General features: G+C 41.7%; 1 protein-coding gene across 50 annotated transcripts in view; it reads right to left on the bottom strand.

The window, feature by feature from the left end:
- Positions 1 to 183: 183 nt before the first annotated feature.
- The window catches only part of MYOT (myotilin), a 53,252-nt gene continuing 26,762 nt past the window's right edge, over positions 184 to 26,673 (bottom strand). For 12 of the 50 annotated variants that reach the window (XM_083428819.1, XM_083428863.1, XM_083428868.1 and 9 more), the window contains 11 exons: positions 25,804 to 25,923; positions 24,447 to 24,708; positions 14,349 to 14,513; positions 11,193 to 11,349; positions 8,969 to 9,070; positions 6,278 to 6,327; positions 5,377 to 5,509; positions 3,383 to 3,590; positions 2,373 to 2,538; positions 1,538 to 1,671; positions 184 to 787 (listed from right to left, as the gene is read on the bottom strand). In XM_083428819.1, coding sequence (XP_083284945.1) covers positions 612 to 787; positions 1,538 to 1,671; positions 2,373 to 2,538; positions 3,383 to 3,590; positions 5,377 to 5,509; positions 6,278 to 6,327; positions 8,969 to 9,070; positions 11,193 to 11,349; positions 14,349 to 14,513; positions 24,447 to 24,708; positions 25,804 to 25,923 — 1,673 coding nt within the window. In that variant the 3' untranslated portion in view covers positions 184 to 611. Of the gene's footprint in view, positions 788 to 1,537; positions 1,672 to 2,372; positions 2,539 to 3,382; positions 3,591 to 5,376; positions 5,510 to 6,277; positions 6,328 to 8,968; positions 9,071 to 11,192; positions 11,350 to 14,348; positions 14,944 to 16,800; positions 17,515 to 17,587; positions 19,066 to 24,446; positions 24,709 to 25,803; positions 25,941 to 26,673 lie in introns of those variants that run through there. The other 38 variants (XM_083428834.1, XM_083428865.1, XM_083428832.1 and 35 more) reach the window with 19 other exon arrangements.

A 26,673-nucleotide genomic window follows, 5' to 3' on the forward strand; every position in this document is an offset into this window, starting at 1 on the left:
TTTTTATACTCTCTTCTTTGTCTGGCTTTAACCCAAATACTAATGACAATTTTCTTTAGTCAAGTACTGTTTATGACAATTTTGTTGAGAATTTCTGTAATAGAGAATTACCCAAAGCTCACATAATAATAAAACAACAACAACAACTCACAAAACGTATAAGGATAAAGCACATGACAAGTCTTATATTTAAAATTTTATTTGCATCAGACATAAAACTTTCATTAAAAGCACTCAAGTTATGTTTAATAGCCAGGCAGCAGAAAATTATAATACTATGGGGCATGGTATTAACAAAGCAGTACAAATAAAAATATTGTGACTGAATCTAGATGCATTCAAACCATCTACACTTTCATGATCATCCACTGGCCTTGTTTCTTGGCCTTTAAAATTAAAAATACAAACATTTGGATCTCCTTCTTGCTACAGTCACACACATTTATAAAAATCAGACTTAGTATAATCACAACAGCAGAACTAAGAGCAGGAGTTAAATAATAAATAAAAATATATTAGGTATGTTTGCTTATCAGCTCAATAACCCCTTAATTGCATGTGCTGTTCATAAACGTCTGTTGCAGGAGTGAAAGTTTCTTCCCTGTTGCCAGTTAAAGTTCATCGCTCTCATAGAGTCCAGACTGTGCTGCCATACGCTGAAACTCTCCTTCATCCGGGAAGAAAGCCTGTTTCACATCTAGACCTTTACCATTGAGTGCCAAGTATTTGCTAAAAGTTGGTCGAACCTTCAGTGGTTTGGGGTTTGGAACTGGCTTGTATGTGTGAGCTGAAACAGATTTAAGAAAGCAAAGAGAAATAATTCAGATTACTTTGTTTAAAAAGTGGGAGAGAGAAAAGTGGGATACAGTCCAATCAAGTAAGTTGCCACATTTCAGCTTGCTACATCAGAAGGGAAGATCATCTGTACTACATGCAAGACACATAAAGTGAGTTTAGGCAATCATGCCAATTAGACATGTTCATATACTCGGTGCATCAATACCTTCCATCTTTCACATCTTCAGTCCAACTGTATGCAAAGTTAAAAAAGGTAAAGGTACCCCTGCCTGTATGGGCCAGTCTTGACTCTAGGGTTGTGCGCTCATCTCACTCTATAGGCCGGGAGCCAGCGCTGTCCTCAGACACTTCCGGGTCACGTGGCCAGCATGACAAGCTGCATCTGGCAAGCCAGCACAGCACACGGAACACCGTTTACCTTCCCGCTGGTAAGCGGTCCCTATTTATCTACTTGCACCTGGGGGTGCTTTCGAACTGCTAGGTTGGCAGGCGCTGGGACCGAATGACGAGAGCGCACCCCACCGCAGGGATTCGAATCGCCGACCATGCGATTGGCAAGTCCTAGGCGCTGAGGTTTTACCCACAGCGCCATCCGCATCCCTGTATGCAAAGTTAGGCCTAACTACAACATGCTCATTTCAATTGGCCTGAGTTCACCTAACTGTGCAGGCCTATTTGGGGGGGGGGGGTGTAGAGCATCAACATTAACATGTAGAAGAAAAAATGAAGAAGTACTTACTAGCCACGTCCAATCTGGCATGGCATGTTGCCACTCCTGCCTCGTTGACAGCAGATACTGTGTACCAACCAGCATCTTTCTTATTTACATTGTGGATCAGCAAGCAAACCTTCCCAGAGGTATCATGAAACATACTAGGAAAAGAGAAAAATGACAAAAAAATTGACGATTACAGTCCCCTCTCCTACCTTAAGACTAATATACTTCATGAAAATCATTCTTGTTAAGCATTGCCAGGTATTTCTAAGACACAGACCTATATTCAACTGCATATATAAATTTGCTGATATTTATGTTTTGCCTTTCTTCCATCATGGAACTCAAAGCAGCATGAATGTGTTTTCCAAGTGGTCATCCACCCAGATCCTGGGCAGGCCTACTTAGCTTCAGACCATACCCAGGGGGCGCTATAGATACTGTCCAGCAGTGCCCTTGAGCTGAATGTAGTATCAGGCCATGTAAGCAAGTCCTCATCTAGCAGATCCCCTCCCGCTTTTCAAGTCCTAACAGTTTCTAATATTTTGCAAATTCCCATTATGCAGTCACTTTGGAGGGCCCCTTCTCCACATTCAACATCTAGTCCACATCTAGCTCAAGATTGCTTAAAGCAAAAATGCTCTCCCACACTGCAGACTATAATACAGTCTTCTGGACAACACTTTTTTTTCTAGAAGAGTGATGAAGCTGAAAATCACAGCAATTCCCTTTTTCCCAATGCTTGAACCCAAAAACACCACATATCAGTTTATAAACCATTAAACTAGACCCACCAACAGTATTTGATTCAACTTGACTCCTGAACAGCTGAGAGGCCCATCATGATACAGATACCCACCTGATTCTGTCTGTATTGAATTGTACCATTTCATTATTTCTCTTCCAGTATATTTGTGGTGGGGGGATAGCAGACACTTGGCATTCAAGTCTGGCCGAATCCCCCTCATAAACTCTTGTGCTTTGAGGTTTAAAGATGAATGTTGGGGCTTTCCGATGTTCTCGAGCTAGATAGAAGTTTGGATAAAATAAAAAAAAAAGACAAAAGATAACATCTTACAGCCATGACAGACTAAAAGTGAAGGCAAATAAAAACAAAGCCATTTTTAATATCCCAAATGTATTTATAATCCAGCATATTTCAATCTATCAGGTCCTTCATCTGGTCATTTCAAAAATACAGAAGCTAACAGAAAAGTAGAAAGAAAGTGGATACAACAGAATTAAGGAATTAGGAGTCTGCATTTTGAAATCCCTTGCTGAAGGACTTGACATTTAATATTTTTTAAATTTAGGATATTCAACAGTTTCTTCTACCCCTTTGCTTCCAGCTTTCCCTCCTCAATTGCTTGGGGTTTCCCTCTTTTGCTGCAAATGAAAGATATATCCTGGACAGTGCAATCTTTGACACACATGCTTGCATCAGTGGTTCCATTCTGAACTCACTTCGTATCCAGAAGCCCTGCTTATGAACCTAGTCTTCCTATTTATTTCAGTATCGATGGCTGTGCATCCATGCCGGCTATACACTTCATCTTCATTTGGTGTTGTACCCAAAAGAGTAGGAGCAGAAGAACAGCTCTCAAACTCATATATTGAGACTAAGTAGTGGATTCCCACTTTCAGTGGAATTAGAAACCCCATCACTGTAGATAACATTTAGAAATTTCATTTTTAGAAAGTCATGCACACAAGGTATGACTTTATGTCACAATAATTTAAAATTCTGAAAATTTCTTTAGATACAGCCCTTATCAAAGAGCACATAAAGAAAGGATATTCGTAACAGAATGCACCAGCTGAAGTAAAGAAACAAAAAATTGTTTCCAAATAGACAAAGCTCTCTCATACCAATGACATCTAGCTTTACTGTAAAGGAAGCTTCTCCAGCACGGTTGAAAGCCACACACTCCCATGTTCCAGCATCATAGACTCTGACGACTTCAAAAATGAATGAGTGGAAGCCTTTTTCAGATACGATCATTTTATGGAAGTCATCTGGGTGAACTAATCTTCCGTTTAGGTACCATGCCACATCTGGAGTTGGGAGGCCGCTGACCTACAAGGGGAAAGACAACAGATACCAAGGGGGTAGTGTCAGATAAAGGTATTGTGGTACTCTAATTCATGCCAAATGGCAAGTCTGCATGGGAACATCAATGTGTGTTCATTTGATACTCTATATATGCAGAATCACTGCACACATTGTGACTGACTTGTGGTGTAGTGTGGTGACAGTGTGGTGTAGTGGTTAAGAGCGGTAGACTCGTAATCTGGGGAACCGGGTTCGCGTCTCCGCTCCTCCACATGCAGCTGTTGGGTGACCTTGGGCCAATCACACTTCTTGAAGTCTCTCAGCCCCACTCACCTCACAGAGTGTTTGTTGTGGGGGAGGAAGGGAAAGGAGAATGTTAGCCGCTTTGAGACTCCTTAAAGGGAGTGAAAGGCAGGATATCAAATCCAAACTCTTCTTCTTCTTCTTCTAGTACGTGTTATTCTGGGTTGCAGTTTTGTAACATATACAGACGTAGCTTGGTTGTCAAATGCCCTAGAAATTGGACGTTTCGGCTCCTGAACGCCACAAACCCAGAAATGATTGTTCCGGTTTGCAAACATTCTTTTGGAACCTGAACGTCCGATGGGGCTTCTGCAGCTTCTGATCGGTTGCAGGAGCTTCCTGCAGCCAATCAGAAGCCGCAATTTGGTTTTCAAACGTTTTGGAAGTTGATCGGACTTCCGCAACGGATTCCGTTTTACTTCCAAGGTACGACTGTAAAGCAGAAACAGAGCTACGTTCATACCACATGGTCTACAAAAGAGTCTAGTATTGTCATATATAAATGTCATAGCTTAACAAAATAACACAAACAGGACGAAGAATGATTTCTATTCACAAAATGGGTCTGTGCTATAAAAATACATACAACACATAGTGGTGTGACACTAACTGTGTGAAAGAAATTGTATGACACAAAACTAGGTCACAAGGGATAACTGGGGCAATGCTCAGTGGCCTGCAAAACTTCAGACTTTTCTGCCCATTATCAGATTTTGTCAACATGCAAGCACAAAAAAGGCAGTGCAGGGGGGAGGTCACAAGAACACTAGCAAAATTGTGCCTAGACTCTCATTTCTGTGAAGATTACCAGGCACAGCACAAACCAAACTACAGTATGCACTCGGTTTGCAGAAAATACACTGCTCCACATTTTTACAGTGTTAATATGTTTCTTTAAAAATGCCTTGCCTTGTGGCAGTGGCTGATCAGGCAGCCCAGGAAGGTTTCCAATCATACCCTAAATTCCCCTTACTGGAATTTCATAATTGACTTTCAGAATATGTTAGTAGAAGATGCAGTGGGGGCCGGCAACTTAGATGGCTTTTACAGAGAAATTTGGTGAATTCATGGAGGATGTAGGTTTAATCCTGTTTCCATGATCAGAGGCAATATACCTCCAAAGCTTCAGAGGTTTGGGGAAAACATAAACAGGATACTACCTATGTGCCCCACTTGTGAGCTTCTAGGGACCATGGGACTGACCATAGCTGGAAACAGAACACTGAACAAAATGGACCATGGTCTGGTCCAACAAGGCAATTCTTAAATCCAGTGGTTTTTTTTCCTTCTAAAAAAACGTTTAGGGGTACTCTCATTTTGACTCAAGAAAATCACCATTTTATAGTTCAAATCGGGAAAAATAAATACAGTAAATGGACAAAAGTACAAGGATTCATTAAATGTTTAGGGGTATGCATACCCCTGCGCCCCCCCCCCCGAAAAAAGCACTGCTTAAATCTATTAAGAGGGACAGCTGTGTTGAAAGTGGCTTGAAATCATACATTACCTTGAAATCAATCCTGCAAAATCTTCCTTCTTCAACTGTTATGTCTTCAGGCACTTGTACAAAACGTGGTTGAAAAAATTTCTCCTGGATTGACCCTTGCTCATTCCTCTCCCCTCTTGAAGATGGCCTGCTCCTAAAAGGGCACATCAACAAGGCAATAAAGTATTCCTATAATAATCTTTCTCCCCCTACACACCCACAGTAAGTATGTGCTAATAGTTCCATTGCACGATAGCCTGGTGAGAATAGTTTCCAAAGAGGCAAAATTATATTTCTAGTTTTGCAGTTTCATTATGGCAATAAACTATCTAGGACTGTTGAAGAGAACAACTCATGCATATTTCATAGGATGACTCCCATCTTTGGCCTCATGGCATTTAATGTGGTATCTTGTGCCTTACACAGTTTCCCCTTACAGGAAGACTGAACTACATTGTTTTCCCGAACTTAGAATCAATCATATGCGCTGAAGTGTATGATTTAAAAACTCTGTCCCCATTGGGTATTCAACTTCATATGATTATGAGCAGGCTTCCCACTTCAGACCTTCCACATGTGGCAAGCAGCTGGACCAGATGATGTGGATGCCTGACTTGCTTTCACACCTTTAAGGGACTCCAAACGACTCTCTTGCCCAAGGCTCTCAAACCATGGGGAAAGGTAGCCAATGTGGTGCTCTTCAGATGTTGCTCAACTACAGCTCCCATCATCCCTTTTTATTGGCCATGCTAGCTGGGTCTGATGGGAGCTGTAGTCCAAGAACATCCAAAGGGCACTATGCTGGCTACTCTTGCTCTAGGGCCACTATCGGTAACAGCTCACACAACCAGTGTATGCAGTTTGGATCAGATCTCGTGTCATTAGCATACACCTTGCAGGTTAATGTGCACATAATATGTACCTTGCTTGTGCTGAAGGAACGTGCAGTCGTGTGCTTTCCAAGTTCTGCTGCTGCAAAAATCAAAAGAGGTAATGATCACTGCTTTAATCATGAACACGTATGATGGACTCTCAACTGAACATCCTACAGCTTAAATTTTTCTGGAGAAACAAACTGCTCATTTAAAATCACAAGCACTTTCTAATGCAGACTATAAAAGAAATTGATCTCCTAAAGTCATCGTAATCAGCAGTCACAAATGTGAGCCAGAGTCATGCGCAAGAGGAATGACACAATTCTTTCCATTGGTCCAAACTATTTTGGCAAACATGTCACCTTTGTTGTGGGGTGGGGTGGGGGGGGCTATTATCCCACTGGAGTATCTGAAATGAGAGCTAGGGACACAGTGTCCTTCAGCTGACTAGGAATAGCAGTCAAGTATTGGCAAGAGCACACTGTTGTGCACACTCATAAAAGGGTACCAATGGCAATCAGCACATCTTAAGCTGGAAAATATTTTCCCTGTTAGGTCACAGCGCTAGAACCAAATCACACAGGCTTTATGAGAGCAACTGGGATTTTATTTTATTTTTCCCTCACTAACACAACTCATCTTAGCATTTTAAAGAACAGATGTAATTGAATTCAATACAAGGTATAATTCAGGCACAGTGGTATTCTTGCCATTTTAGCAATGAGGACAGTTAATTATAGGAAGTGCAGCACTAACAGTTCTACGTATTTGTATATCCATCACAGTACGATATTAACACTGTGTCAAGTTCTTCACATCTGATAGTTGCATTTTGGAACACTGGTTTAGCAGTCAAGAGAACCTTTACACCAGAGTAAGCTCATGAACTATCTAACATGGGTATTTTTATTTTGCTACACCAATGAGCTATCGGCTAGCATTTTCAGAAGATATCTGACAATATTTTACATAGTGAAGAAATAGGACTTCTAGCTATTTCGAACTGATGTTTATAAAATGGTCCTTTTCACTTTAAACTCTCTTGTGCATGGGAGAGTCAAAAGCTCACAGGCAGGTTAAAAGTACAAGGGGATGTTTTGCTCAGAGAATTTTGTACAGTGGGATACTGTAGGTTAAAGGTTCCCCTAGCAACCTAGAAATTAAAGGAGAAATAGACACTTAACTAAAACTCTCCTCCTTGTGTTGAAAAGTTTTTCTTTGACATATCTTTTATATATGTTCAAAATAGGGTACCTGTCATAAACATAATGACTTGGCATTGCAAATTTGTCTTCAGAGTCCAGTGTTAAGAGACTTTATAGAGGTTTTTGAGAGATATAAGGATTTTCAAACAATTATAACTGAGGTTCAATAACACTATGACTAGTGAGGTGGTAACAGAGACTCTCCTACAGCCTTTCAACACCATTAAACTCCAAGAAGGGAAATCAGTCAGAAAGTTGAGAAGACAGAGAGATAAAAACTTGAAGAGTTGAACAGCTGCAAGGAGATAGAAGAGGGCTGAAAACACTTTTAAGGGAGTTGGAATAATGAAAAGTGTTAGGGAGCAGGTGGATACTGCAGCAGAAAGGAGTGGAAGAAAAAATCAAAAGGTGATCTTGAAGTGGAAATTGGAGATGCAAATTGATAAGTATTGTCTTGGTAAGGAAAACATCTAGTATAGTGCATTTCCTGGCTCAATTGTTCCATTGAAAAAGGGAAGAATCTGCACTTAGGATGCTCAGTGATACAGTGCAGCCCATTCTGCTCTCCATCATCCTTCTGCATGCTGTGTTCTGCATCACTCCTACAACTTCCTTGGCTCTCTTCCTATCAGTCCACTACTTCCTGTGTCCTGTTGGCTACAGAACGCCACTGTGGCCACATCTGAGCAGCAATACACTATGAGCATCTGCCACAGTGAACTAGATCATAATTTTGCTGTACTATTACATACAGCAACACGTGGGATTTATTTTATAATTATGTTTGAGTCACAAGAATTTGGTGTGGGAGAGAAATCACCTCATGGTGAAAGACAAGAGGTCTGACAGCTTTGTTGGATCACTATCCGGTGCAAATTCTAGAAGCAAGGTAGATGTGCTAGCCATTATACAACTCAACTATATGTGTCAGCTGAAATAATCATCTCATGGTGCGGGTCATGACAGCATGGGAACCCGCAGATGGCTTCAAGTACTCCTCCTTTCCTACATTTAACCTGCACATGTCTTTATTATTATGAATATGCATTTATTATGCATATTGCAGTGACCCATGATGGGCCAATTGTGAAGTGGTCTTATCCTTATGTTACCATGGTAACATGGGAAACAATGGAGGGAGGACACAAGTGTTACTTAATCTAGTGTTTCCCAACCTTGGGCCTCCAGCTGTTTTCGAACTACAATTCCCATCATCCCTGACCACTGGTCTTGCTATCTGAGGATTATGGGAGCTGGAGGCAGCTGGAGGCCCAAGGTTGGGAAATGCTGACTTAATCCATGTCTTGTCTTGGGCAACGTAATGTATCTTTATTCCTCATATGAAGAATCCTAATATCCATCCCTTGACTGTTGTTCAGAAAAAAATTCTGCTAGGTTGTATGGATGACAGTAGGAACAAATATGACTATTATCAGTTATGATACCAACCCCCAGTCCTATTTTATTTTTGCAAATCCCAATTTATGTTCTGGACTATGAACAATTTTTAAAAAAAAAAAAAAAAAACCTTACTTGTGCATCCTGTACATTTTCTTCACTCTGAGGTTCAAACACAGATGCAGCATTTTCTGGTCCAAGTAACCTGCGAGCCATTCTTTCCTCGTAGCTTAAACGCTAAACACAGAGCAAAAGAAAAGGTTAGTTAGAGAAGGCTGTTTAATGCTGTTTGAACTTCTAATTCCTATTCAGCATAACAGAGCTAACTACATGAAGAGATAACTGCAAGACAATCCCATGAACTCCTTAAAATATTCCAATACTTGATTTACTCAGGGGATCGCTTCACTGCAGTCAGGAGAACCAAGGAAGTCACACATTAACAAGAATAAAACTAGCTCTGGATTCCATTTCACATGCATGTCTCTCAGGGCTTGGGCCAAGGGAGGACTTATTGCAAAACAGGTATGTGGGTGGCGCTGTGGTCTAAACCACTGAGCCTCTTGGGCTTGTTGATTGGAAGGTTGGCAGTTCAAATCCCTGCGACGGAGTGAGCTCCCATTGCTCTGTCCCAGCTCCTGCCAACCTACCAGTTTGAAAGCACACCAGTGCAAGTAGATAAATAGGTACAGCTGTGGTAGGAAGGTAAACGGCGTTTCCGTGCACTCTGGCTTCCGTCACGGTGTCCTGTTGCGCCAGAAGCAGTTTAGTCATGTTGGCCACATGACCTGGAAAGCTATCTAGGGACAAATGCCAGCTCCCTCGGCCTGAAGCGAAATGAGTGCCGCACCCCAATTGACTCTGACTAGACTTTACCTTTATTACTAAACATACAGCTGACCAAGGCAGATATCCACACACACACAGCTTGAGAGTACTGTACTTGCAAATTACTAATGGTTGTTACACAATTCAAGCTACCTGATGAATGAATAAACTATAAAATACTTGATCTGGGAAGTTAAATAGAAGCTTTAACTCATTTGAGATAGATTCAGCTTGGGCCAATACATAAAGCAAGAGCAATAATAAGTTAGTGTACTACAAGTGTTCTGTGCAAACTCAATGGGTGCACAGGTTCAGATCTCAAATCTATTACCTTTTGGGACAAGATGCACGAAGTGCAACACCACTTCTTTTAAATAGGTGTAAGCAGGGTAAAACCAAGGGGTTACTGTGGCAAGTAACAGCCTTGTGTGGAGTTCCTTCTCCTCCTCTTTCAATGTCTAATTCAATGTACCCAGTGTCAATCCAGTTCAATCTACTCAAAATCATAATGTGCTTGCTACCTTCACCTTCTCCTAGATGACTGCTATAGAAAAACATTAATGACATATACAGGGTAAGCTGATGTTGACATCAGGAGAAAACTCAACACAGAAGTGACATTTTCAGCGGGACCCTTGTAGTTAATTGCCTGCTACAACATAGTCTGACATACTCTGATGATTGAGATCCTGGTGGTTGAACTAATCTCTCACACATCCTTACCATAGGATTTTAGCTTTGACTTTGATCATGTTATGGCTTTGGCATCAACTGTAAATTACAGGATTACATCCATGAATGGCACTTGATCAGAAATTAAGCACTGTTGACTCAAGGGCCAATTTATCTCCAAGAAGCCACTCTGTTGCCAGAGCTCAATAGCCCTGGAGGACAGCACTTCAGTGAAATCATTCCCAATTCTGAAATGATTGCCTTTAGCATTAAAAGTACTCCTAAATTAATCTAGAGAATGTCTTTCTCAACTGACACAGTTTGAATGGCAGTTTCAACATACATTACAGGTGTTATAGGTGTCACATAATATCGATTCTGCATTTGTAAGAAATCAATCTTTTAGTGTGGCATCACCTACACTTGGAACTCCCTGCCTACTGACATCAGGCAGGTGCCTTCAACATGCTCTTTTAGAACTTGCTAAAATCATATTTATTAGACAAGCCTCCCCAGATGTGTAGTATACTGGTGTATGTTTGTTGTAATCTGTTTTTAGTTTATTGCTAATTTTTTAATGTTTTTAATATATAAAATTCATGAAATAAATATTTGATCACACATCAAATAAGTTTTAGTGATGGGCTATAGCTAATTAAATTGGTTTAATGCAGCAGAGACAACATGGTGCCCTCATGTTTTAGTAAAACATGAGCCATACTGGCTTGGACTGATAGGAGTTAACATTGGCTATGCCTGGCTTAAGATGCACAAACTGCACGGTAACTAAACTCAGAGCCATCCAGCTCAGTCACTTAACTTGCAAGTTCCCCTCTGCCAGATAATATACATCTCTTACTTGGTTCCCGTTATGGAGAAGGCTGTCTTTACATCGCAGTTTCCTTTCCAAGTCTTGAATGAGGGCGTCTTTCGTTCCTTGTATCTCTCTGTCAGATGTCTTCTGCACTGGTTTGGTGCTGCTGGTTTGCTTCTTGTACATAGGCTTCGAATAACTGCTAATTTAAGGGGAAAGGTGAAATTGGTAGCTATTTAGAGCTGGATACAAGACATACTACAGTGGTGCCCCACAAGACGAATGCCTCGGAAGACAAAAAACTCACAAAACGAAAGAGTTTTTCATTTTCTGAGTCGCTTCGCAAGACGGATTTCCCTATGGGCTTGCTTTGCAAGACGAAACGTCTTGCGCCTTTTTTTAAAAACTGCCAATGCATTCCTATGGGAAACCATCAATACACAGTGGTGCTTCACAAGACGAAAAAACTCGCAGAACGAATTAATTTCGTCTTGCGAGGCACCACTGTACTGAAGGCAGCTCTATTAGAAGTTTGTGTTGCTACTCAGTTGTTGTGCCAGAAAGCAACACCAACACCATATGTAGACACACTGGTAGCCATAGTCACATGTTACTCATGCACATGATATTATTGCAACTACTTTCGAGTGGGGCTGTGCTTCTAGCCAAACACACATGTTCCTGCTCACGTGTAGCAGGTATGCGTAATCCAAACAAGTGGCACTTGAGACCCAGTTCTAAAGCAATCACAGTAACACGCTACATGAAAGTAAGATGTGAATAAGGCTTATGCAGTTTAATGTGTGGCAATGGCACCTGCCACATATTTGACCCCATATTATAATTAATGTTTGGAAGAAGGCACAAGCTATTGGTCCGCCCCTTATTTTCTGGGCATTCTCCAAGCTACTTAATACTAATAGGTACATATACTGAATGTTGCCTCAATAGGTACATACACTGAGTACACAGTGGTACCTCGGGTTACAAATGCTTCAAGTTACAAACGCTTCGGGTTATGAACTCCACTAACCCGGAAGTAGTACCTCGGCTTAAGAACTTTGCCCCCAGGATGAGAACGGAAATCGTGCACCGGCAGCGCAGCAGCAGGAAGCCCCATTAGCTAAAGTGGTGCTTCAGGTTAAGAACGGACCTCCGGAACAAATTAAATTCATAACCCGAGATACCACTGTACTGCCAGTAGCTTACTTGTGTCATTTCATTTTCTGCAATCTAGGACTACTTTTTATAGAAAAGAGAGCTAAGTCATGTGCCAACAAGACATCTGGTATGGTCAAAATTGAACTTTTGATTTATTTTAAAGACTGAGACACAAGGAATCTGTCTCTGAACAGATAATTGCAAGAGTATCTTTTTATTTTATGAAGGAAGACTCCGGATTAGCTCTCAATTAATCTGCGAGCCCTGATTTTTTTGGCATTTTTAGTTCAGATCTTCTTGGCAATTCACTCCTAATAATTTCACAGCAGGATTCACCAACACGAGGAATCCTGATTCTACTATATTTGCATGCTACTTCTCCAAACAGTCCACCACTGGGTCTTCTGTCTGTTGTCTCACATTCAACTCCTGTACACATTTACTTGCAATTCCGTCATACTGATTGCAATAGAACTTGATTCCAGGTATGCATACTTAGGGTTGCAGTCCTAGTCTTGGAGGATTATCCACCTCGGAGAACTTAAATAATGGCAAAATGTTTAGCAATTTTACAATGAAAAGCATTAAAGGAATGCAAAGTATTTTATACGTATCAGGTATTATGCTGGCTAATGCAGGAATGTGTAACCCTTGCAGACAAATTCTTGCCTTTGTAGTACCTGCATTTCAGCCCTATTATGATTAGGAAACACTCCTGCCATTGGCGCTCCTTTGTGCCCTTCAGATATTATGCAGAATATGAATGCCCCAGATTTCACAGCACAGCAAGAAAGGGTTGTTTGGAGAGACAAGGAAGGTGGAACATTGCGTTCTGTCTGGGCACTACCAAGAGTTGTCCTTTATTCTGGGAACAAAACACTGATCCTAATTGGTATGAAGCTCGTTTTTCAAGAAAGCTGACTGTCAATAAAACATTTCAAAGAATTTAAGGGTAGCAGGGGGAGAGTTTTCATTCTTCAATTTCCCACAATATATTTTCTCCGTTATATATTTGTCTGCTCTAAATATACATTATCAAAACCATAATACACTGGAGAGCAGCAGGAGATATTTCCACTGAGGGATAGATTGTACCCAGGGAATAATTCCACTTGTTTCGTGTAATTTGCTTGGCTTGATAATTCCTACTCTACGAGGAATTATCGCTAGGGCTGAAATCCAAGACATCCTCAGTGGAGAGTTAAAAAAAAGGTAAAGGTAAATGACCCCTGACAGTTAAGTCTAGTCACGAACGACTCTGGGGTGGCGCTCATCTTGCTTTACTGGCCGAGGGAGCCGGCCTACAGCTTCCGGGTCATGTGGCCAGCATGACTAAGCTGCTTCTGGCGAAACTGAAACACAGTGAAAGACTAACTTTGGTTATGATTTAACAGTACAGTTCTAAGCATGTTTTACCCAGAAGTAAATGTTGAGTTCAACTGGACTTGGGTCCGCTTAGGATTGTAGCAAATTTGCTTGGCGGGGGTTGCCCTACTAAAGTCAGTCAACATATAAATCAGTCAAGCAGTCCCCCCACCTATTTTCACAAAAAGACAGAGCCACAATTCATGTTTAAAACCTGGAAAAATGTAAGGGATACGTATCTGGATTAAGATAATTTATCCTGTCTTTAAAAAGGATCCCTTAACAGACATGGCTTTTGTCATATGCCAACCAGGAGGCCAGGGTGGGGAGACTGAGGTGAAGAGCACAGATATAATCATGCATTTGGGGCCAACTAAAAAACAGAATGGGACATTCTGCAACTACTTTTATTTTTCAACCATGTCCTGCCTTCCCTTATGCTAAGCTTTGGGAAGTCTCATGTCTCATACCTCCCATCCCTTGGCATTTAGAAAAGCAAAAGCAGACTTTGCAAAATGAAGGGCCCTTCTCAAGGTTGCCATTCCTGGTTTCCCCGCCTGTCTCCAGAGTCAACACTTGAAGCTGAGTACAGTACATGGGAGCACAGGATGAAACAGGCCAAGGGTTTTCAAGAGCCATACATACACATACTTCAAAGGGAAAGAACATACTTACTTTGACTCCACTGAGGAAGGACCTTGGCTATTATAATCAAAGTGGGAGGGCAACACGGAGCAAAGGAATGCCGCAGGGGACTGGTTATGCATGGATGAAATCCTCTGCCCAGATGAGGAGCTAGCAGGAGACTGTGCAGATGCAGGTGTTACGGGAAATGAAGCACTATATGAAGGTGAGGAGAGTGAGATTGGCGAGCTCAGCGATGAAGAGGAAGAAAACTTCTTCTCATTAGGATTACAAGGCTGGATTAGAATGGAAGACTGTTTGGTTTGCCTGCTTGGAAGCGTAGTAGAGGTTTCTGGTCCTGGAGGCTGTGGTTTCCCTTGATATGTATTTTGAGACTGGATAAAATGTTTTGGACGCTCATAGTTAAACATGCTTGGTTGATACATAGAGGACACGGATGGGAGGTTACTGACACTCATGGGGAAGATTTCACAATTGTCCTGTGTTTTAGAAGGTGAAAAAAGGGCTTTGAGTTGGTGGCTGGAAAGAATAAGCTGATAAATTTTGTGGCCTTTCTTGGCTAGGTTCCTGGGTGGAACAGAATCCCTGCCTCAGCAGAGTGTGGCTGTCTTGATGATGGCAATTCCTTTAGGAAAACAATACAAATAAAAAATAAATGGCATGCCACAATGACTAGCAAAAGGTCATGTAGACTTATCAGACTGGAAGGTTCCAATGGTTGCCCAACCCTGACAAAACATAACGTCTTGTACCTAAAGTATCCTGGAGGTATATCTGTCTAACCTCTTTCCCCCCTGCTAACTCTTTATTAAAAGTTTTCCGCTTTACATGCTTCTGAAAGTTCAGCTCTCCAAAATACAATAGTGAATACACTTGCTTTAGTATACAGTATTACTACATATTAATTTACATGTTGATTACAGCCTCTCACCCACTGAAATCAATGGAACTCAATGAGTTACTTTTGTTGGATTACCCCTATAGCTACCACTAAAAGATACTAGCCCATTAAATAAACCATCACAGTGCTCAGCATACAATGTAGCGGTCAACTACTGGAGACCCCAAAAACAAAGCAAAACTTTGGTTCCATAAATGACCTATAATTACAGAACGTTAACACTAATTTTCCATGGAGGCTTCACAACTTGTGTGAAAGGTATGTACAACGAACAAGCACCAATATTGCCTTCATTAAAAGGGATGCTTCTAGCTGCTGTGTGTCAGAAGAAAGCATAAGCAGGCCAGAAAAAAATTAATTTTTTCAAAGCCAAGAACACTAAAAGTATATGAGCTGCTCTAATGCATCTCACATAAATTGACTTGAATTTATTAAAAAAAGGTTACAGAATATACTAGTATATTAGGGTTAACAAAACATGGCTCCTCACTAACATACTGTTAGCCTTCTCAACAACCAAGATTTCTTTATGCTGTAATTTTACAACTATAGATACAAGTTCTAACCAGAAAATGTTTGTTGATGTCCCACTGAAATTAATTGGGTGAGTGAGCTTGCCTTTTTCTGGCTTGTGCTAAACCTACAGAAATTTATATACACAACTAAATAAATTTAGCCACCCAGAGTGGCTGGGAAAACCCAGACGGATGGGCAGGGTATACATTATTATTATTATTATTATTATTATTATTATTAGAGCCAAGTAGTCATTCCAAGTAGTTCCTTGGAAGCTAGTGGGTCATCTGGGAAATTAAAAGTTTAGACCTCACTTTCAGATTTAGAGTCCAGTTTCATCAACAATTTATAGAAAACTATCAAAATCAGTGAGCAGCAAATATGCAGAAACAACTTTAATTATGTAAGATTTATAGATTAGAATTACCTAATTAACCACAACTTTTTGCAACCCACAAAAGATAAACCTTATACAGGAGATTATGTTCACAATTCATTTTCTGTCTGAACTAGCAGTCATAGCCACCCTCAGGCACATGCTCATATGGATGTTACAAGAAGCAAGCATTTACAGATTTAGTTAGCAACAATTTCTATTAACGTGACTCTTCATATGCAAACTGTAAGCGATAGATAAAGAGGAAGTTTTATTTTTTAAAACTGAGCAAAAATTCAGGAAGTTGCTTATGGGGAATACTTAAATCAATACAACCAACAATTAATGTGTTACTGGGAAAATCCACCTGTACAGCAAACCCCATAGGTGCTTCCAGACAGGGATTTGTATTGAGTTGTTGGCAAATTTTTAGAAAAATTAGATATATAGTATAGTATATTTTAAACTCAGACAGGGTAAATCCTGATGAGGTTGGGGGAAGAATACAAGCTGCCTTTCTTATACCCACAATGTTGTGTGGAAACCGCAAAAAATGCATACATCAAGAGCACCCATCCCACAAGCACCTGTCTGCAAGCTCCCCAAATCTCATGCATGCCACTGGTTTTTTTAAGTGAAAAGACCTCTAGGAGAAGGGTTGAATAGTAGGGGGGGGAGAGCTACTTAACCCTTTCTCCATCAGCTATTTTTCCAAATCAAAAACTACCAGCACAGCAGCTGCTTCCCCCTGCGGAGTCCCAGATCAGCTGTTTTGCTATATATATTTGTGTGTGTGTAAATACAGTACATTGTCTTCTTTTCACAGGAGAACCTAAAGAAGGTTCCATGAGGTCATACATTCCCCAGTGAGATCAAATTATTAAAGGGAGGGGTGCACGCTGTATAAAGCCTTTTCCTTTCGATATTTAAAAGAAGATGCAACCCTAAGTAAATAATTATGAAAAAGAAAGCAACAAGTCTCCTACTTCTTCCTCTTTGCTCATTTCAGGAATGCAATACAAAATCACCTTCAAGTCGGCATGGCGAAAAAGGCTGAACACTTTTAATACTACACCACCACCCTAAAACACCAACCCTTCCTCTCCACCCCTGCTATAAAGCTTGCAAGGTGTCCCCCAGACCCCAAAACAAACCGAGCCGGTGAGATCCTAATATAATTGACTTTGCTATTTACACATATCCTACTGAGCACAAATACAAAACGTTCCCTTTCCAACTCATCTTAAAAGAGAAGCTTCCACTGCACCTCGCATCCATTACTAACAGCGAGATCCTAAACGAGTTTTTACTCAAAACTCTCGCTGGGCTCTGTGGGTCTTAACTCTCTACAAGATGCACTTTTTGCAGCCTAACGCAATACTTGCATGCTAAGCACTCGGGAGCCTCTAAAGCGGCGCACTTACTGCTCCAGAAGTTTAAAAGCAAGGCGGGAGGGGAGGAACAAAAGAGTCTTACCTGTTGTCAGAAGATGGTATCACCTGAGGTGTTTTTAACCAGTGCTGGTGGGGGAAGCCAGCCATTCACTAACACAGACTACAATCATAGTAGCTCTCTGCTTAGTATTAATAAGGCCAGTGACTTTTATCTGCTGCCAAATAATGACATCCGATGTGCCCGCTTGTCCACCTACCCAGGCTAAGGTGTCAGAATAAAAGTCCCCCGCCCTACCACGGTCATCTCTCGTTAGGTAGGACACAGGCTGCCGAGCGATTCTGTTAGGCAAGCCGATATATCGTGCACGTTTATTCTTGTAAACCCCAAGGGATTCAATCAGGCTTACTCCCGAGTAGGCGTGCAAAAGACCGCCTGTCACCTTAAAACCGTTGCACAAGTCTCTTGGTCGGGGGCGCCTGTCATGGACGTAGCCAAGATTTATTGGGGGTGGGGAGGCCTTGCGTTGGGGGGGGGCAGAACCAAATTATCTGCGATGCAATTGGTCACTTAGTTTAGTTAGTAATTTTTATTTATTTACTTGATGGGGGGCAGCTGCCCCCCTCCCCGCCCATGGCGCCTGCGCGGGCAACGATACCGGGAGGGGAGAAAGCAAAGCAAGGAAAAATGTCCTACTGGGAGCAAGCCTAACTTTTAACATTGTCCGTATATAGCACGTGGAATTGGACAGACTAAAATAAAGTAAGTTTGGTGAGAAAGGCTCCCTTAAAGCAGAAAGAAAAAAGAACACATTTGCAAGAGAAGTGCTCCCAACTGCTAACACAACTTTTCATTCATCGATTGAGGCTGCAGTATCGGCCATCTCACTGAAGGTCCCCCTCCCCCCGGGAAAAAGACGCCCACCGATCATCACCGGGACTACAATTCAAAGCAAAGTGCAGCTCACAGCCTACCGAGCCCGGAATAGCCTCGAACTAATCCCACCGCCCCAAGGGCATCCTCGGGAGCGTTACCATTCCTGCGCACCCGGATGCTCTGCGGTTGCCAACTGCGCCTAAATTTTGCACATGATCCTCTGGCTCCAACTTCAGCGGGCCTCTTCCAAATGAACAGCGGTGCTGAACCGGGTGAACTTTGCGAACCAAAGCCCGGTTCTGGAGGAAAAGCTAAAATTATGATCTAACTGGGCATTTCGTTTGCAAAGCGGGTTGGCTCAGGCAGCTAAGAGAAGGACGACCTGAAGCTGCTCCACCTGTCTGTGGAAGTATAGGCGCGAAGGTGAAGAAGTGAAGAAGAGTTTAACGAGGCAGAATAAACTAGTGCGCTGGATTAGCCTTTCTCCCAAGTTGAGCAGCCCCTTCGAAATAAAACACCCCCCCCCCATTCCAGCCGTCGAGGGGACTTTGATTCTGAAGCGGAGACAAGGGAAGATTGTGTCGCACCCGATCAGATTTCCAACCTAGCCCTGCTGGCGCTCCTTTTGTTCAAGCACCCCTCTGACCTTCCCCCCTCGCAGGGAGTCTCGGCAGACGGTTCCAACCGACGAGGTGTCTGGATGCTTAGCTCATGGTGGAGGGACGTGAAAGAAAGCCTCGCTTTCCCACCCAATTCACACAACCACCTTGTTTAGGCGCCGAAAAAACGAAAACCACCAGAGACTTGTGATTCCCCCCCCCTTCTTCTCTAGGCATCTAGTCTCGGATTTCCTTCACAGGCGGCGATGCTTCTTCCCTTCCTCCTTGGAGAAGTTCCAGCCTAGGTTTCAGAGTAAAGATTTGCACGGAAATCTTGAACTCCTTTAAAGGGGTTCGACTGCAGCATCATAATCCAGACTTGCACAAAATGCCTCCGATTTGACATTTTCAGAATGCCCCTGTTAAAGGCCAACCTATTTTTTAGTGGCATGTGCACTGAGTCTCCAGATATGGCTAAATATATTTATAGAGCTCAGAAGTATTTTTCATAAACAGTGCTTAGAAGGCATTCCAAGTCTTGCATTGTTTATTAATTTAATAAAACGTTTATAGCCCACCTTTTGGGAGGGGGATGACCAAAGCAGCTTGCAAACAACTTGATTTAAAATCCATACAACTGGTAAAAATAAAATAAATGCCAGCAAAAAGCCGTAGAAGCCATCGTGATTGTTCAGCCTAGTTCAAATAACCCCAAAGGCTTTTCTGAATCATTAAGTTTGCTCATTGGCATTGAGGTGGGTGTGCAGACCTCTTTAGGAAGAGCATCCCACTAATATGCTGGAGTGACAAAGGTCCAGCTGTGCAACCACAAATCATAAGAAACAAAGCTTGTATGGAAACTGGCAGCCTTTACAATAAAGTGCCTGGCTTCTGAGGAACCCGTTGGCCCTCCAGTTGTCATTGGACTCGCTACCAGCACCATGCAGCATGGCCCGTGGTAAGGATTGGTGGGAGTTGGGAGTCCAATGTCATGGGAGGACCACAGGTTCCCCAGCCTTGTTTTAGGGTGCACGAAACTGGGTTTGTCTGGGACGCGGGTGGCGCTGTGGGTAAAACCTCAGCGCCTAGGGCTTGCCGATCACATGGTCGGCGGTTCGAATCCCTGCGGCGGGGTGAGCTCCCGTTCGGTCCCAGCTCCTGCCCACCTAGCAGTTCGAAAGCACCCTTAAGTGCAAGTAGATAAATAGATACCGCTTTATAGCGGGAAGGTAAACGGCGTTTCCGTGTGCTGCGCTGGTGCTGGCTCGCAGGGCAGCTTCGTCACACTGGCCACGTGACCCGGAAGTGTCTCCGGACAGCGCTGGCCCCCGGCCTCTTAAGTGAGATGGGCGCACAACCCTAGAGTCGGACACGACTGGCCCGTACGGGCAGGGGTACCTTTACCTTTACCTTAAACTGGGTTTAGGCACACGGGTGGTGCTGTGGTCTAAACCACAGAGCCTAGGGCTTGCCAATCAGAAGGTCAGCGGTTTGAATCCCTGCGACGGGGTGAGGTCCTGTTGCTCGGTCCCTGCTCCTGCCAACCTAGCAGTTCAAAAGCACATCAAAGTGCAAGTAGATAAATAGGTACCGCTCTGTTGGGAAGATAAACAGCGTTTCCGTGCGCTGCTCTGGTTCGCCAGAAGCAGCTTAGTTATGCTGACCATGACCCGGAAGCTGTACTTCGGCTGCCTCGGCCCTAACGGTCCCTAACGGTCAGGGGTCCCTTTACCTTTAAACTGGGTCCAAATGCAACCCGGTCACAAATATCACTTTCCATGCATTATCCAATACATTCTCCACTGTACTAAAGCATGTTCACTTCCTGTCCAAAAGTTCTATCTTGGGCTGCATACCTAAGCATGCTTACATGAAAGTAAAGCCAACTGAAAATCACTGGGCTTTGCTTCTGAATAAACATGTTAGATTTAGGCCATTTAATCTGCAGTTTCACATTGCATGCTTTGAGCTGCTTGCTTTGAGCTACAGAAGAATAACTTCTGTGCTACAACTGGAGGAGGTGAGAAGTTCCATCCAGGAACAAACAGGAATGAGAAATTGTCTGCAACTGAGGTCAGCCAAAAGCTAAAGGTTTATTCCCCCAATTTCCACTACAAATAACAGTTCCAATGTTACACCCTAAATTCACTAAATTTGCAGTTCAAAAGAATATGTTAATGTAGTATTGCTTTGATCTATATTGGTAGCGAAGGAAAAAGTTTAAATGCGTAAACCAAAAAGTACCGACTTCCTTTTTGTATTGTTTATCTTTTTCAGAGAAAACTACCATATTAAGGTTCTGATTAGAAATGTAAAATTAAGCTCACATACCAGTACTTTGGACACTCATTCTATCAAGCAAGCATTAATTGGGTACCGATTAGCATAAAATTCCACCTAAAGAAAATAGTGATTATGAAAAGGAAACTGGCTATGTAACTGAAACCAAGCCTTTTCAGTCAAAAGTCAGAATTAGCAGGCATAGAAGGAAACTGTAGTATAACCATCAGCTTCATAAAGCCTGTATGCTCTAATGTGTAAATAAAGATTAATACAGAAATACAAGACTCCAGTATCCAACTCTTCTAAAAACAACCCTGTAAAAAGTCATCCTGAACTTGCCATCACAATGTTGAAACTAGAAAATAAAGCCTGGCCCAAAATCTATTTATGCCAGAGACAGAAAACAACCACTACTACTATGATCATATGATGGCCACCTCATGAGAGATCTGGTTGTACTTTCAGGTATCATAAGGAATTAGGACACTCTACAACTCTGGATTTCTAAAATTCTAAAGAGTCTCATAGTTCCTTAAAGGCTTATTACAGCATTAGCTATGGCACACAATAAATCTGTTAAGGAGCCAGAAGACCCTACACATGTCTACTCAGAAGTCAGTCATATTAAGTTCAGTGGGACTTTCTCCCAGGTAAGTATATAGGACTGGAGACTTATTCAGCTATTTCCCTTGGAATTTCCCTTATTCAATCATTTCCCTTGGAATTAGGCTTGTGAAGAATTCCAATGACATCCCACGTATGGATTAATGCATAATGCATTTTGCCAGTCCGAAGCACACAAATTTACAGGCTTAAATATTTCACAACGTTATACTAGACCTAGATATACCTTCTTTATGATCTGGACAGTTTATTATTGGCTGCCTACCAACCTTACTGTACGCTTGTGAAACATGGACCACTTATAAATGCCATCTGCAACTCCTTGAAAGATTCCATGAACAGTGTCTCCCAAAAAAATTACACATCACTTGTACTGGAAGAAGCAAAGATCACCAGTGTTGAAGCAATGATTCTTCAACATCAACTTTGTTGGACTGGTCATGTTGTGTGGATGCCTGATTACCGTCTTCCAAAGCAACTACTCTATTCCGAAATGAAAAATGGAAAGCGTAATGCTGGTGGTCAACAAAAGAGGTTTAAAGACTGTCTCAAGCCAAATCTAAAAAAAGGTAGTATAAACACCAACAATTGGGAAACAGTGGCCTGCGAGCGCTCCAATTAGAGAACAACCTTTGCCAAAGGTGTCATGGGCTTTGAAGACACTCAAACTCAGGATGCAAGGGAGAAACGTGCTAAGAGGAAGGCATGCTTGGCAAATCTACACCGTGATCAACTCCCACCCGGAACCAATGTCCCCACTGTGGAAGGACGTGTGGATCCAGAATTGGCCTCCACAGTCACTTACGGACTCATTGTTAAAACCGTGTTTATGGAAGACAATCTTACTCAGCTGCTACGAGTGATCGCCAAAGAAGAGAAGAAGAAGAAGGTGAAGGTGGAATTCAAGGTGATGGCATGTACCCACAAAGTTCTAAACATCTTAGGATCTAAACAACTGAATAATGCCTCTCCCTGCATCAGCCTGCCCATTATTTTAGTTCTGGAGGGGAGGCCCTTCTCATTGTTCTACCAATCAGCTGAAGTGCATTATGTGGTGACATGGGATAGGGCATTCTTTGTGGTGGCATCCTAGCAAGAGAATATCCTCTTCCTAGAGTCATGACTGGCATTGGGATTTTGGTGCCAGATGAAAACTCATGTTTGCCAGGGGGTTTGGGAGATTATTAGGAAATATGTTGCTACTGCAAGTGAAGAGCATGAGTTGTGGTTCTTTGGGCAAGTGAAGAGCCCAGATTGTGGTTCCGTATTTTATACTGCTTTTATAAGTTTCATTGAATTAAGTCTTATCATAGTGCTGTCTTCCTGTTTTATTATATTGTTTTATTATATTTAGATGATACGATGTTAGATAGAAAAACCAAATTGGTTTTAAGAACCAAATCAAAATTTGGTGTCACCAAAATTAAAAGAAACAGTTTTTTTTAATTTCTAATTTATAAATAGCCATGCTGTTGAAATTAATTTTATAGAGGTATAAATCATTCCACTGGGAGCTCTTGACTCATTTGTAGTGGTGCATTCAGAACAGGGAATTGTTTTTAAAATGTTGCTTACCAAATTTAAAGATAGGATATTCCACTCAACTGAACTACTCATTGCTTTTTATCACAGAAAACAGACATTCTTGAGGCAAATATATTATCTCAATGAAGTGTTAGTTCTCAAGTGAACTTGACATGGGTTCAGGTATTTATTTTAGTGTTATGCATAGACAATAATTTTCTATGGTTTTTCTTTTTCTTTCTTTCTTTTTGCTACAGTGCTGATCTTTTAACCTCAGAGAGTAAAAATTAGTTTTAATTTGAGTCATATTTTGGAAAATCTGTGGCCAGATGAAAATGTTTGCAGCTGTGCTTTCCATTATTGTGCTGTACCCTACCACTGAATTAAAGGGTCTGTATTCAACAATGGGACGTGGGTGGCGCTGTGGGTTAAACCACAGAACCTAGGACTTGCCGATCAGAAGGTTGGCGGTTCGAATCCCCGCAACGGGGTGAGCTCCCGTTGCGCGGTCCCTGCTCCTGCCAACCTAGCAGTTCGAAAGCATGTCAAAGTGCAAGTAGATAGTTACCATTCCGGCGGGAAGGTAAACGGCGTTTCCGTGCGCTGCTCTGGTTCGCCAGAAGCGGCTTAGTCATGCTGGCCACATGACCCGGAAGCTGTACGCCGGCTCCCTTGGCCAATAAAGCGAGATGAGCGCCGCAAGCCCAGAGTCGGCCATGACTGAACCTAAGATCAGGGGTCCCTTTACCCTTTACTTTATTCAACAACCTGCCTGACTTTTGTGGATAACTCATCCAAATTAAAATGTCTATGAGCATATAAAGCTAGCTGCCTCTGCAATTGCATGGCTAGACTAGAAGGTCAATTTGTCTGCAGGCAAACCAGAAACTGTGCTTCCAAAATCCATACCCAAAATTCATATCCTATAGATCTGGGGTAATTTTTTGGAGGGGTAGGGTATTGTTTGCAGTGATTTATAGTGGAAGCTGTTCCTACAGTTGAGTAGAAGAGTCATTAGAATCTTTGCTTTGACTTACCTATGATATGAGTTATCTGAAGTTTCTTCATAAATGTCACTAAAATCCTTGCTCTCGTCACCATAGTTTCGCCACCAGGAACCTGCAGGTTCCTCTGGACTTGATGAGCCAGAAGACTTTTGTAGTGTAACACTGGAAGGTTTGTTGTCTACATCACTTCCCATTCCTACACATTGGCTGTTTGGTGTAGAGAGGACGTTCATTGTGGCTGGTGTAGCTGGCAGTGAGGGAGCCACTTCAAATCCTTCAATCTCCTCTGTTCCTGAAAAGCATAATTTAGATATAAAACCAAAAGCACTGACTCACACCATTGTATTATTGTCTAGTTTGGGGTGGGAAAGCGATTTCTAAAGAGCCATATTGTAACTCTCTCTCTAATCTCTTTACTCATCAGGGAAATTCCACTGTATCTTCTTGGTGGAAAGGATTTGCATATTCTGAGTGAAACTAAAACAACTAAAACTATTTATAAACTGACAGTTCTTATCTGAAAAGAGAGAAACTAAGGATGGGAATCCTTGTGGAATCCATTACAGAATCCAGAACCAATAATAAGAGCAGGCTTTTAAAGAAATAAAAAAGAGAGAACGTTAGGGACTGTAAAGAAACACAAAAGCGTCTTGTACTGTCTCTGAATTGCACCAAACAAATCTCCATTGATATGCCTTGATTTAGATTTAGTTAATTAAATCAAAGTATACATATTATTCTTTGGAAAGCTCAGAACAACTTGCATGGAAGTCCAAGGCTATCAGTACTGAGCAATGCAAGGCTTGCTTAGCTTTTATAATGTTAACTGCTTAACACGCCCTCCGTTAATTCTCTAGGCCAGGGGTCAGCAAACTTTTTCAGCACGGGGCCGGTCCACTGTCCCTCAGACTTTGTGGGGGGCCAGACTATATTTTGAAGAAGAAGAAGAAAAAAGAACAAATCCCTATACCCCACATATAACCCAGTGAAGCATTTTAAATAAAAGTACACATTTTACTCATGTAAAAGCATGCTGATTCCCAGACCATCCGTGGGCCGGATTTAGAAGGCAATTGGGCTGGATCCGGCCCCCAGGCTTTAGTTTGCCTACCCATGCTCTAGGCACTCAGTTTTCAGAAAGTGTTTTTAGACCAGGCAAGTTGTGTCTCTAAAGCTTCACTAGATATATTTAAAAACAATCATTTTTAGCTTTCAGTTTGTGTATATATAGTCTGATCATTTTGCTCTGCTGCACAGCTGGCAACAAGCTATTCCAGGCTTAAGTAACGCTGTTTTGCACAAGTGGGAAATAGAAGTCATCCTTCCAGAGAAGAAACAGCATCCTACCCTCCCACCAAAACTGAGAGGGCGAAGAATCTGCAATTACCTTGGGAAACAAAAAGGTATGCACTGGAGGCTACTGCACCAAACTCATTTTCAGCAATGCATTTAAATATTCCAGAATCTTCAGGAAATGCTTCTGTAATCACTAAGGTGCAAACTTCCTCTGGAAGGAGGAAATAGCTGAATGAGACACTTAAAAATGAATTTTTAAACATTGCCATATTACCATTTCTCCCATACTACCAGCGGGAATTGACCTAATTTTCCATAGAACTGAGATTTTATTGCTGGAAATAAAGCACTTCTCGGGTAAAAAGGCAGCACTATAGAACTTCATGGTTTATTCTGGCAATTAAGGCATGGAGAATAAATGCATGGTTATTCTTAAAAATTTGAAGCAGATTCTGTTGTCACTTTATTCACTATATTCAGTAAGACTACTTTCCCAAGGCAGTTCGCAAAAAACAATTCACGATTTTAAACAAATTCAATTATGACAAAATAAAACGAATAGGCAAGGTCTAATCAAATAGCAACTGCAGAGCCTTTAAAACAGCAAGAATACATGTGTTTAATCTAAATGTAAGCCTCTGCAAACGTTAACCCCATTCAAGCTTTGAGAACTGAACTCAGGAGGCCACCATACAAATGCAGGCTGGTGAATGTAGAACGTGGTTTGCCTTTATTAAAACAGCTGTGAAGGGATGGCACAAATTATTAGATTCTGTGTACAAATACCACTGCAATTCAAGGTATACTTACATGGGAGTAAACTAATTCAAGTAATTAATTTAATGTTAATGGGTAATTAAATGGGAATGACTTCAAAGCATTGAGCTAGATACCAACACACCTCCTTACTAGTACAGCTAGGCTACAGGCATATAAGAAGTCGAGTATTATGTGCACTTTG

The sequence above is a fragment of the Podarcis tiliguerta genome (assembly GCF_965153285.1).
Source record: "Podarcis tiliguerta genome assembly, chromosome: 2".
NCBI classification, from domain to species: domain Eukaryota; kingdom Metazoa; phylum Chordata; class Lepidosauria; order Squamata; family Lacertidae; genus Podarcis; species Podarcis tiliguerta.